Source organism: Priapulus caudatus, unplaced genomic scaffold, assembly GCF_000485595.1.
Source record: "Priapulus caudatus unplaced genomic scaffold, Priapulus_caudatus-5.0.1 Scaffold17, whole genome shotgun sequence".
Lineage (NCBI taxonomy): Eukaryota > Metazoa > Priapulida > Priapulimorpha > Priapulimorphida > Priapulidae > Priapulus > Priapulus caudatus.
Genome location: NW_014577078.1, coordinates 1,272,013 through 1,285,061, shown reverse-complemented (window position 1 = coordinate 1,285,061; position 13,049 = coordinate 1,272,013). Strand labels below are relative to the sequence as shown.

The window sequence follows — 13,049 nt, the reverse complement described above, 5'->3', positions numbered from 1 at the left end:
TGTTCGTGTTAGTCGCGTTCGTTTGCCGGTACCACTCGAGGAGGTCGAAGGCGAGGCGTCGATTTTCCCTGAGAGCAGTCCTCGAGGACGTCCTGCGGGGAGCAGCGAGACGCGACGTACTCAAGGGCGTTCCGCTGACGGTGCGCGCACGCGTGCCGCCGTGCCATCGAAATCTCCGAACAGCATGCCGGGGGGTCTTGACGGCACTTCGCCTCGGCGCCGGCGGTCTCGATCGGGCGCTTGGTGGCGGCGAGGTTGTTGTACTGAAAGTACTGACGGCGACGACGGGGACTCGTTCGCGTGACGTCGTTCTGACGGATAATGTTCGCAACTGGCGCGGGTTCAGCTATCGGGAGCTAGTGCGCGGCGGTCCACGGGGCCTGTGCGCGAGACCCGCGAGGCAGCGATGTCTCGGCCGGTGCCTCGTCGTCGCCGCTGCAGGAGTCGGAAGACGTGGCGCCGAGACAATCCGATCGCGCCATCGAACCGCGCGGCGGCGACCGTCACTGGTGTCTCGTTCGTCTGCTGCACGACACGACGACGAGACGACGACGACGACGACGACGACGACGACGACGAAAAGATGACAGTATAAAAAACAATAGCAAGGTTAGTATGACCTGTATTCAGAATGTTAACGAAGGTCGAGGAACTTTAGAATGTTACAAGGGTTCGAAGGAACGTACTAATGATTTAACGAAGGTCTGATGAACGCATGAGAGAATTTAACGAAAAGCGTCCGACCCCCGGCGAACAATAGAATGTTAACGAAGCGATCGGCAGAATCTATAGAATGTTAATGATGCGGTTTACGTGGACAATAGCATATTCGATGGCCCACGTATTCACCCCGTGTGATGGCGTGGCTTCCAGATATGAAACAGTCAAGCAGAAACACAAACCTAAATGTGCACGCTTCACCGCCGAGACAGAAGAGTATATCACCCGCAAATGACATGTACGTCCCGGTGCGATCACATGTACGGTCACATGTACTCGTCTATAACTGTGAAACTTGACAGTTTTAGAGTAGTAGATAGATGTACTTCGTTACAGTAGTGTTGTGCTACTTTAAAGTGACTAATTACTGATTTACTAGTCCAGGAGTGTTTCCCCGACTTCTTTCTAAAGCGCTGTGTTGAGATTATTTAGTAGACGGGCGACAAGCTGTGGCACGTGTGGCAAGAAAAAGTTTAGCAACATCTGTCTTTCCATTTTAAGGCAAGGATAACCATCAAATCAATGAATAACGTACCACCTCGATCACTTGTTTACACTCACGCTGCGCCGCATCAAAGCAGTATCGTAAAAAATCGTAAGTCTTGACATGACAAAACGTGTGCTCAGCCGGTCAGGAGTGCACTAGAGTAGTGCATTTATTTCGACGAATATTGGCCTGTGTGAAGTTATCTGGCGAGATATAAATTGTAATGACAGCGTCTGTGTAGGCCCGGGGGAAAGGTGATGCCTTACATTGCCAGCAGGCTCTCGCGCCCTCTCTTTTCTATGATACGCTACGCGCAGGCAGTACACTCTATTCCTTATAAACTAGTTGCGCTATTCGCGACAAAACGAGCGCTCACGCCCAGAAAACGCGGGCGCCGCGTGCGGGGACGTCATCGCCTCCGCGCAATTTGATCTACGCTACGCACGAGAGTAAATAATTTTCAGGCGCGTGTCAGGGGGTCCAGGGTCGGACCTCCCCCCTTGCTCGCGCCAGAGAAGAAAACGCATACTGAGGGCGCATAATTTCCAAAAAATTGTGGGGGCCCCCATTTCGCGTGCTCGCAAGTTGGGTTCGGTTAGACCCCCCCCCCCTGGTTTTTACAAATCCGAGCACGCCCCGATTTAGAAACTTTGCACACAGCAGATATAACCTAAATAAAGATTAGTATCAAGTTCAATTGACTATTATCGTCCAATAGTTAGACGGAGAGAGACAATTGTGATATCACGATAGATACATGGTAAAATTCGTGATGATCCGATATCTGATATTGATTTTCTTTTGGTTCGATCTGTTTATTTGTTCATCACGAAAGTTATCAAAGTTCTTGGACTACTCGTCCATTAGGTAGACGGAGAGAGACAATTAGTGATATACGATAGGTATAAATAATAATTCGTGATGATCCGAATATCTATATCTGATTTTTTTTCGAGGTCTATTGTCATCACGAATTTATCATGGTATACATATCGTAGATATATCACGAATTTATGGTCATTCTATTACTCACTTCATGTAATGACGTCTATATAGGAGTCGAAAATCACTCCAGCAGGTCACCACGAAGTCTAATCTCCGTCACCTTAATTGTAACAAGCAAGAGAGTATAAAGCCGTATACGCCTATCCCCGCTCACGCTTTGTTGAATTAAACATCATCTGAGCGTGTCCATTGCTATCGACATGCGCCATCTTCAAAGGATTCCTTGAAGGTTGGTTAGTTTAATTCGTTTCTGTCATCCAATATTAAAATTCTCTTTCTGTCTTCGATATAGTACCTTCAGCCTTTAAAGACTAATCTTTATTGGGTCATGAGGGTTTACGATGGAAAATTTTCCCGTATATTCTACCTTTGAACGTTCCTCATTTATTTTCCTCATTTATTCGTCCCTTTCTTTCCTCGTTTCCTCCTAGTTATGGACTACCTATCTATGGACCGTCCTATCTATGGACGCTACACATAGAAATAATATAGATATCTATATTATTTATACTGCGACGTACAGTAACGCTCCCCTACTAGTACCAAGCTATCATGCCAGTCGTTGCTCACGAGGCATTAATTTTACTTCTAACGTATTAACCATTGTTATTCGTCGCCATAGCAACGGCGGTCTGTAGTGGGTGCGTTTACCGTTGTTGCCATAGGCGGAAGGCGCCCGAAGGCGCACATCCTATATTTTTTGCTAACACACACAGACATACACGCGCGCGCACAACACACACACACACGCACGCCGTACGCACGCGCGCACAGCACGCGCACGCCGCGCAACACACACACACCACACACACACACACACACACACACACACACACACACAACACACACACACACACACACACGCTCCCACACAACACCACACACCCACACACACACCACGACACACACACACACGACACACACACACACACACACACACACACACTACCACAAAAACACCAACACACCACAACCACACACAACATCACACAACACACACAACAACACACACACGACATACACACACACCACACACACACACACACACACACACACAAACCACACCACACACACACACACACACACACCCACACAACACACACATACACTGTCTAGCGCCGTATATTACAGAGATTCAGACCTTCGATCTGCTTCGACTAAGTCGAGAGAGTTCGTCTGCTTTCCTCGGTCACCGCACTTCAGCTGCTGCCAACCTACTGGACAAGTTTATTCTCAAAGCGGATATATAAGCGGATAAGTGGTTGTATAGATCTGTATAGCCAAATAGACAGAATCTTAGTCGACTTGATTATTGCCAACTTTAACTGCCCCTACTAGAATAACTGCTAGAAATACATAGAATATACTAACTGCTACTAGAGTTCACTAAGAAGCGGGTTATTTAAACTAAAACTACTCGTTCATATGTAATGCTGTTGATTTTGTTGTCACGCTCATGCTTATAATAGAATATCTGCCTCGTCTGTTCTCTGCTTGCTTTTCTCTTGTCAGCCCTCTCCTCCTGCTTTCTCATCCGCCTCTTTATCTTCCTCTCTTCCTCCTCTCCCTGCCTCCTCCTCCTCTCCTCCTGCTCCTCACCTCTCTCTCCTGCCTCCTCCTCCTCCTCCTCTCTTATCCTCCTCTCTCCTCTCATCCTTCTCCTTCTCATTTTCCTTTCCTCCCTCCTCCTTCTCTTATACACCTTCTCTCTCTCCCTCTCTCTCCTTTACACGCGTCTCTCTTTCGTGACGGCGCTTTCTCATCTCTCTCTCATCTCTCTCTCTCTCTCTATCTTTTCTCTTCCCCTTAAGCGGGCCAGCACACTTCTCCATCTTTCGTTGCTCGTACAGGCATTTTGTCGTCGCACAAAAATGGCCAAGTGTGCGGGGAGAGGCCGGCAACGGACCACTCACCACGGAAATTAGTGGTGACCACGGACTTTCCCGAGAATTCAAAGTTTGATTCTCACCACGGAAAATTGACCTCGTGGTTGGCAACTTGTGGTGTGAACGTTGTGCTTGGTGTGACCCCTCGACGGCCCCAAAAATTTGCACCCGACCAGAAAAGCCTGTACCGAGCAACAAATTGCGAAGTGTTGCTGGCTTTTGCTAGCTAAGGTGCCACTGTCTTCTCTTCTCCCACCTCTTTTACCTCTCATCGTTCTCGGCTCCTCCCTCACGTCCTCTTTCCTTCTCTCTATGTATCGCTCCTCCCTTCCCTCTCTCTCACGCAATTCTGTGCATTTGGGAAATCTATACGTCCTTGTCAAAAGTTTACGTCGTTGCTCATCAAACACGTATCTAAATTTAATTCGTATATATATTTAAAAACAATTAACATATATCGTATTAAATTTAGATAATTTTTAAACACTTTTGGACAGCCAGTTATAAAAAGTCGTCTGCAAAAGAACGTGGAGCAATCCTGGGAACCTGCTTCATCCACTTATTCTCGCTCCCTCTCTCTCTCTCTCTCTCTCTCTCTCTCCTCTCTCTCTTTCTCTCTCTCTCTCTCTCCTCTCTCTCTCTCTCTCTTCTCTGTCTCTCTTCTCTCTCTCTCCTTCTCTGTCTCTCTCTCTCTCTCTCTCTCTCTCGTCTTCTCTCGCTCTCCTCTCTCTTCTCTCTCTCATCTCTCTCTCTCTCTCTCTCTCTCGCCTCTCGCTCTTTCCTCTCCTTTCTCTCCTTCTTCTTCTCTCTCTCTCTCTCTTCTCTCTCTCTCTCTCTCTCTTCTCTCTCTCTCTCTCTCTCCTCTCTCTCTCTCTCTCTGTCTCTCTCTCTCTCTCTCTCTCTCTCTCTGTCTGTCTCTCCCTCTCTCTTTCCTCTCTCTCTCTCTCTCTCCCGCCTCTCTCCCTCTTTCCTCTCTCTCTCGCTTCCCTACCCCCCTCTCTCTCACTCTCTATCTCTCTCTTTCTCTCCTCTCTCCCTCTTTCTTGTTCCTCCCTCCCTCTCTCCCTCTCTCCCTCTCTACTCTATCTATTCTCTCTCTTCTTCCCCTCCCTCCTCCCCCTCTCCCTCTCTACTCTATCTATCTTATCTCTCGTCCTTCCTCCCTCCCTCTCCCCCTCTCTCTCTCTAATAAAATTTGTGGTACGTCAAAGCTTAATTCCAGATTATTATGGTAAGCTTTGCTTTATTTAGAAATAGATGTACATAAGAAGATTTGCTTGTGGGAAAGTTAATCCGAAAGAGTTCTTCATTAAGGCACGCCATGTAGGAGGGCGTACAGTGTCGTATTTAGGTGTTCCATAGCGTGATTGACCTAACTCGAAAGCAAAGTGCTACGGTAGACGCCGATTATGCGAAGGTGAAATTCTACACAAACAAGCGATGAATTTTTCCCAGCAGTTTAATCCTCGCAACGCGACCGCGTGCAGGAAGCATTGCTTCGTGTCGTAATTGCGTTGCGAATTTTCTTATTATAAAATAATAAAGAACCGGGGTCTCTCTATCCGGTCTTTAATTGATGTCCACGTGAATAATTCAGCAATCGTCTTACACTTTAATGTTTAAACGGCGAAGCGAACACCGTGCAAGACTGTGTTCATCGTGTTATAGCGAAATATCTACTGGGACGTCATTATAATAGCAATACAACGCAGCAGTCGTCGCTAATGGCTTCCTGCATTTTAATGGCGTCCATGTTGTAACTGATTTACTCCAGGCTCGCTGACTGCGGCTTTGATCGATGGGTAGAATTGCGTTGGATCGGGCGCTAATCCTGTAGATGGCTCCGTGCGATGTGGCCTCGTCGGTGTGAAGACACCTCCCAGAGCACTGGCAGCAAGAACCATAGTCCGCCACCCTGCGCTACAGGCAACACGCATCTATTGCATGATATATTTATACAACTATTGATATATATATATATATATTATATATATATATAACTATTGATATATATATTATATAAAACTTTATTCATATATCTATGTTTGATATATTGTTATTATGTTCTGTATTATAATATAGTTCAAGTAAAGGCAGTCGGGTCGGCTGTCGTGGCGACGCGGCTCGGTCTCTGAAGGCTGGCCACGATTGCCCCGGGGACTCGCTTTTTCTTCGCAATTGGAGACGGTCCATGGATGCAGGGGTTAGGGTCGACAGGAGAAGGAGAGGCGAATCCAACCTACTCCTCTCTTCTCCCCTACTCCAACACCGTCTCCCCTCCTTCTCTCCTCGCTCTCCGGTCCTTTGCCCTTCCCTCCTTTTTGCCCCAGCCTCCTAGTTTCGACCATTTTTTTTACGCGTATAACTGCTTCAACGAATTGTTTTTGCTTACCTTGCGCGTGTACCTTTGCCTCTCTATTGACAGACTTTAAACGTATTTGACTTAGACTTATGACATTCGACTATTTCAACTTCGCTTTTCTTCTGTTTTCTCCTCATCTTTAGAGGCACTTCCTTTATATTCCTACATACTTCCTTGGACCTTCCAACTCCTCCGTGCAAACAATTCCTTTCCCATCTTTCCCAGATGACCGTCTTCATTCGATCTCCTCACCTTACTCCGCCTCAATTCTTCTCTTTTATTTTGCCCACAACCCACTTGCCATTCCTTCCCTCCTCCTATTCTTCTTTTTTCCCTTGTCGAAACTAAATTTCTCCATCATCCTTCTCCCTCCTCGGCTCTCCTCCTTACCTGGCGTGGGCTACTATTTCCTTCCCTTTGCTACCAGACTGACTATCTTCCTCCAGATGACATTCATTGCGATTCTCGCCGAGGACTAACTACACACATTTCTTTCGCCACCTCTCTCGTGTTTTCTCCATACGCTCAATTACCCCTTGTCACTCCCTCGAAAAATACCCATCCTTCATTCAAGGCACTTTTCTCCTCCCTACTCCTACTTCTGTTCTTCTTCCAAGTTTCCCTCTCATCTTACCCTCTTTTTACCCTGCCTCCAATCACCTTCTCCGCCTCCTCTCCTCCTGCCTGCACCAATAACTCTAAAAAACCTCTGCCTCCTTCCCTTAAAACTTCACCACCCACCTCCTCCTAAGTTCCCTCCGCACGTTGATTTTAAAATTTTTTCGCGGAATTAAAAAGACAAACTTTTCCCATTAAAATTACACCCTCTCCTCTACTCCTCTTCATGACCGTCTTCATTTCAGAATCTCATCCAACACATAGCTCCTTCTCGTGACACCTCCTCCCCTCTTTTTTACTCCCTCCTTATTTGTCTCACTCATTTTTAAAACCGTCGTCCTCTACTTCCTGCCTAAAAATCAACTCTTCATTTACATTCGTCCCTCTTCTCTCGCTCATTTCCGCGCCTAGAACTCCGTCCTCCAATGTACTCTCTGATTTTTCATTATCATTCCGAATTATCTTTTTATACTCATCCCAGTAATACAGCTCTTGTATCTCACGCTGTGCATACTATCACGCCCCTCCTTCCTCTTCCTCCACCTACTCCACTCACCTTCTCCCCTCCTTTTTCTTCTTCTTGTGACGTTCTCCCTAGCGCTCGCGCTCCTCTCCCTTACACATGCTACGCCCTCGCTGCAAGCCAACGCGCCTCTCTGACAGTTCAGCATGTACCGTCCATATGGCAGAAAGGAGTTATCCGATAAAGCTTGAAAATGAAAAGATCGACGGTAAAAAAATTTCCTAACTTTTGAAAGCTTATCCAATTTTTTAGGTTATTAGGTATGTAGAGCTTTAAATTTGACTGCTTCTTATGCTGCTCTTTTACTCCTCCATAGCTTTCATTCTTATTCATCAGATGCCTCCATACATCCTCCTCTAATCCGTTTGCCGCCTCCTCCTCTTCACATAGCCCAGTAATTTCGTACCTCGTACGCTTACAGGTTCTCCTCCTACATCCTGTCGCGTGGATGACCGTTCTCTGTCCGAGGTATAGAGATTTTAGCCCCGTTGCCCCTACTTTTCTCCATTGGACCTTCATTCGCATACTCCATTACCCTTCGTCCGTCTTAGGAAATTTTTTACTCGGTCCATGTATTCTGGACACTCCTCCTTTATCCTGGTCTTTATGCTCCTTACCATTTATCCAGCCTCCTCCTTAGCCGGCCTCTCGCATTTTCTTTCCCATACCTTGGGGACTGGAGGCAGGAGGATATGTCTTGAGGAGGAGGAGGAGGGATAGAAGGTAAAGGTCGCCATGATGGCACATTGCGAAGCGAACTGAAGTGAGGTGAGGAGGCGGTTGTGCACGGAAGTGGGCTGCAGTGAGAGAAGGAGCGAGAGAAATTTTGTGATGGAGAATGGCGATAATGGAGACGGGTCATATGCCAGGTTTAGCGGCGTTTAGGGGGTACATTGTTTGGGAGGATGGAGGAGCGAGAACCCAGATTAACTCTCCACTCCTCCGTACTGCGCCCCTACTCCACCCAAATTCTCTTCACGTCTCCCCTCCTACCTTTCCCTTTCCTGTGACCCTCACGGCCTCATACCCTCAATAGCCTTTCCGTTTAATATCTTTCGGTGTCAAGCCTCTCTTTCCTGAGCCTCCATACCTCCTTCACCTTATTTTCATTACTGTTTTTTGGGTTTAAAAATTATAATATTATTCCGCTAGGGCCCGTCCTCCTCACCACACGCTACTGAGAAAATCCGAGATAGCTCACCCTCTCCCCTCTTCTCCTCCTATATCCTCTCTCCGTCCGACTAATAAAACCTCGCCCTACTTCCTAACACGTCTCCCTCCTCCTCCTCCTCCTCCTCCTTCTCCTCCTCCTCCTGCCTCCTCCTGCCCCCTACTTTCTCCATGACCTTTCTTACGATTCTCCAATTTGACTTCTCCCCTCCTCCTCCTGCCTCTACTTCCTCCTCCATGACCGTCTTCATTCGATCTCCATCTCATGGGCAATATATACGTTTATGTAAGCACAGGGTACATATATGCTGAGAAGATACAGGTCTGGTACACTTGTGTATACATATACGTACCTCGGGTACATATCTGTAGTACTAGTACCTGATACGACAACGACCCCTTCAGCCATAGTGTAGTGTACTCTGTAAAATACCAACTATGATAGCAGAAAAATTGGCTACGGATTCGCGGTTGCCAGCCCACACTTGCTCAGCTGTGAAAACACATCTGCATTACAATTTGCATTACATTACAAATTACATTAGTGTTCATGCGCTCTTGGTGTTGATGATCTACAGAATTCAAGGTACGGACTGCATATTACACAAATAATAATATTTAAGGAGTTTAAATCTTGCTAGCCTAGCTTGAATCTGTAGGCACGCAGGTATATGGGCTCTAGTAACGTACTCTCTAAGGGTCAAATATGTTTACCGGCCAGCTGTTCTTCGCACATTAATGGAAAGTACATTGCATGGCCATTTCAATATTAATACATTTAAGTCGTGAAAGTGGTAGCTCAGCACTGAAACGCATAAGTTATTTACAAATCATATATTCCAAGATATTTGTCGAAATTCTGTTCTTTTCCTCACTGGTCTTTGACTCGTAACCACATACTTTGCCATGCGCAGCACCAATAATGCGATCTGCATGCCCAATAGTTTGCTCAGAAACAGCTTACGCTTTATTGTACAAGCTCCATGTCCTGATGACACCAAGGGAACAGCCAGGCAGGATAGCTGCATGTCGGCGCCATCTCACAGTCCGAACCCTCCTGCCGTTGACTCCTAGTCAACTCGCTTGCCTTCCTCGTGTTGTTGCGGTGTGCCTGTTTATACTAGGTCAACCGATTTACTTACCGTTACCGAACAACTATCACACCGATTTATTAGTGACAGCAATAGTTATTCGTAGAGGTACTGACGAGGTCGCGTTGTCCGATGTGGTGATAGGACATTCTCTCATTGGGCAGTAGCCTGGTTCTCTGGGAGTCGAACTGCTTGCACGTCTGTCACATCTTCCGGTAGTGACGCAATGCCTTTTAATTAAACTAACTCCACTCTTATTAGCCGCGTTCACACGGAGCGAAGGAACTCGGGTCGAAAACGACCCGTGTCAAATGCGTCCCAGGACGAGCGTTCACACGGACGTTTTCTCGGTACGAAATTGTTCGCTTGGACGCATTGTATTTTTTTTCTCAGCTCACAGCTCGCATAGCGTCGTGTGAACGCTCTCTTCAACAACGCTCCGTGTCGTTTTCGTCACGGGTCGTCTTCGACCCGAGTTCCTTCGCTCCGTGTGAACGCGGCTATTGAGTACCGACATCGAAGAAATCAGCTTTTTATACCAATTAAATATATGCAAATTGGCGACTAAGAGCATTGATGAGGAACAATTGCGTTTTTTGTATATAAAAAAATCCGTATATATTATGAAGGATTATAATGATAAACTGTCGATGTCACGAAGAACAATTGTTATATCATTAGCATACTTATCTAGCCGAATCCTTGGTTTAATTATGCCGATTTTATCAGAGCCATGTTAGAAACGGAGCTCGTCTGTGAAAACAACGTACCAATGACGAGGAAAATCCTCTTCATTGGGGCATTAACCTACCGGCGCGAACCTCATGCACCGTGTGCGGGGCCCTTTAGTGCGCACACGTACGCATTTTATCTTCCGGTTGTGGCTTGTGTGACGTCGGCTCCGGTAACTCGGAAATAGCTTTATACATATGATCAGGAGTGAATATTATTATTATTCACTCCTGATATGATTAATGATTAATAATTGTAGCTTTGAACCGCAATAAACAGCAACACTAATGGTTATGGTATAAATCACAACTGATGTAACGATAACTCTAGTCCTGACATAAGCCTTATCCTAACCCTGGCTCTGACTCTAACCCAAACCCTACCACATTTTATACAATAAATATATAAAAACTTAATACACCAGGCACAAAACCGTCGAAAAATTATCCGGACCCGCGCATGCGCAGTCGCTCTGTTAGAATTATGTTCAGGTTGCTACACAATTCGCATAATTTCTCACCGAGAAAGCAATGGGAGGTTATTCGTCGAAATGTAATCTTTTGTTTATATGTTTATTTCTTTCGGACCTTAATTGCTGTAGGACTGTGCGAGACAACCACAAGTTCCCTTCTCGCTTCGTTGCGTACGAACACTACGTTGGCGTACGACGTGGCGTGTAACAGTCGGAGAGCCTGGTCGGGCTAGGTTTATAGCTACTGCTGGCAGTAGCGCGGGAAAATGCTGACCTCCAGGCCAGATCCGGTCAATGTCCCACAGTCAATGTCCCACAAGTTCCTTCGTTGTAAAGTATAGGATATACTAAATAGAACTGTCAAAACATGACGAGGTTAACCACCGAGGAAACACTGATGTTTTGACATATGGCAGCTGTTGCTCAGTTCACGGTGTTGAAAGTGAGCTGAGGTGAACTTTGACCTGAGAAACTGCGTAGCCGACAAAACAGAACAATATGGCCAGCAACGCTGCTGACAGCATCAGCACGTAGTTTTGCATTGTAGATCCTCGTGCTTGACTCTGTCGCATCTGGCCGTACAGGGTACTGTGCAGACCGTCGACTCCAGCATACATGAGCGGATAGCTTTGTAGTCCTGTCACCAACGCTTGCAAACCGTAAAATCGCGCTTCCTTGAGAACCGCGTCAGCGACACCTACCGGTGGCAGTTCATCGTCCCGTAACCAATTGAGAATGTACTGAAAATACGCGCCGTCCCTGTTCCGCGTAAAAAGAAAGATTGAAATTACATCAGGAATCAATAACATGGCATGACTAGGCAAAATCAACCACTAGCACGCACACACGCACGCAGCGCACGCACGCATAGGCCGCGCACGCCCGCACGCACACGCACGCACGCACGCACGCACACACACACACACGCGCGCGCGCGTATGTAAGAACAACAAAGAACATTAGCTCAGTCACATCCAATGAAAATGTACACCTCATTCTATTGGAAATATTCGGCAAATTAATCGGTACGGTCCGGTACGGTAAGGTACGGTCATCAAAACGGTACGATAAACCCGGACGTACACCGGTACGTGCACCCGGACGCGTGAGACGAGCACATAAATTGTTCCCTCACTATATAATACACCGGCGCTTTCCTCACCTATCAGATTCGGTCGGATTTTGCTACACGAAACCCCTTGGACGTATCACACGCTGTGCATGCGCGGATATACGAGCAGGCATGTTGCTGTGGTGACTGCGTTACGTGATTCATGATATTTGAGAATAACCCGGTATATGTGAGACGTCAATGGTATGTATAATCACCTCTTGATATATTTCTTATATGACTGTTACCTCTATACACAGGGCGTAGGCGTATTACTCCCGAAGACACTCGAGCTAATTGCTTGCCAGAATCAAGCATTGATGCGGAAGTAATTGTTCGTTTTATTTCCTTCCTCTACGCGTCGTGCGCGCCGGGTTAAGTCGCGAAACATTTTCTCACGCGTTTCGAGGTTCGTCGCACTTTGAGTAGCCGATGTCATCGACCGCATGCCATGAAATCAACAAATGTGTAAAATGCTCTAGGCATGTAGCTCACTGCATAACCTGATCTTTTTAATAAGCAAAGTTGTGTTACCGGCGCATCAAACAATACAAGTCAGCACTACACATGATGTGTAACGATGCACCTACAGGCAAATGCTTGTAAGCAATTTAGGCGTTTGTCTGCGTCATCGCCGTGTGTATACAGCCGTCAGGGTTAACTTGTTATCTATTGACTTTAACTATTGACTATTGACTTAACATTAGTTCACCGTCCTTGGTTCTGCTTGGTTTATATGGCAATGTCTGATTTCGGGGCAGCTTAAAGGGAATATTATGAATTGCTGTTGAGTTTTATACATAGGACTATAGATATCAGGAGTTAATAAAGACAAATTTGTCTATATTAACTCCTGATATAATTAATTGTAT

General features: G+C 46.3%; 1 protein-coding gene across 1 annotated transcript in view; it reads right to left on the bottom strand.

The window, feature by feature from the left end:
- Positions 1-10,460: 10,460 nt before the first annotated feature.
- LOC106810619 (BTB/POZ domain-containing protein KCTD7-like) overlaps positions 10,461-13,049 on the bottom strand; it is a 3,600-nt gene continuing 1,011 nt past the window's right edge. The window contains exon 3 of the mRNA XM_014814045.1: positions 10,461-11,825. Coding sequence (XP_014669531.1) covers positions 11,495-11,825 — 331 coding nt within the window. The 3' untranslated portion in view covers positions 10,461-11,494. The remainder of the gene's footprint in view (positions 11,826-13,049) is intronic.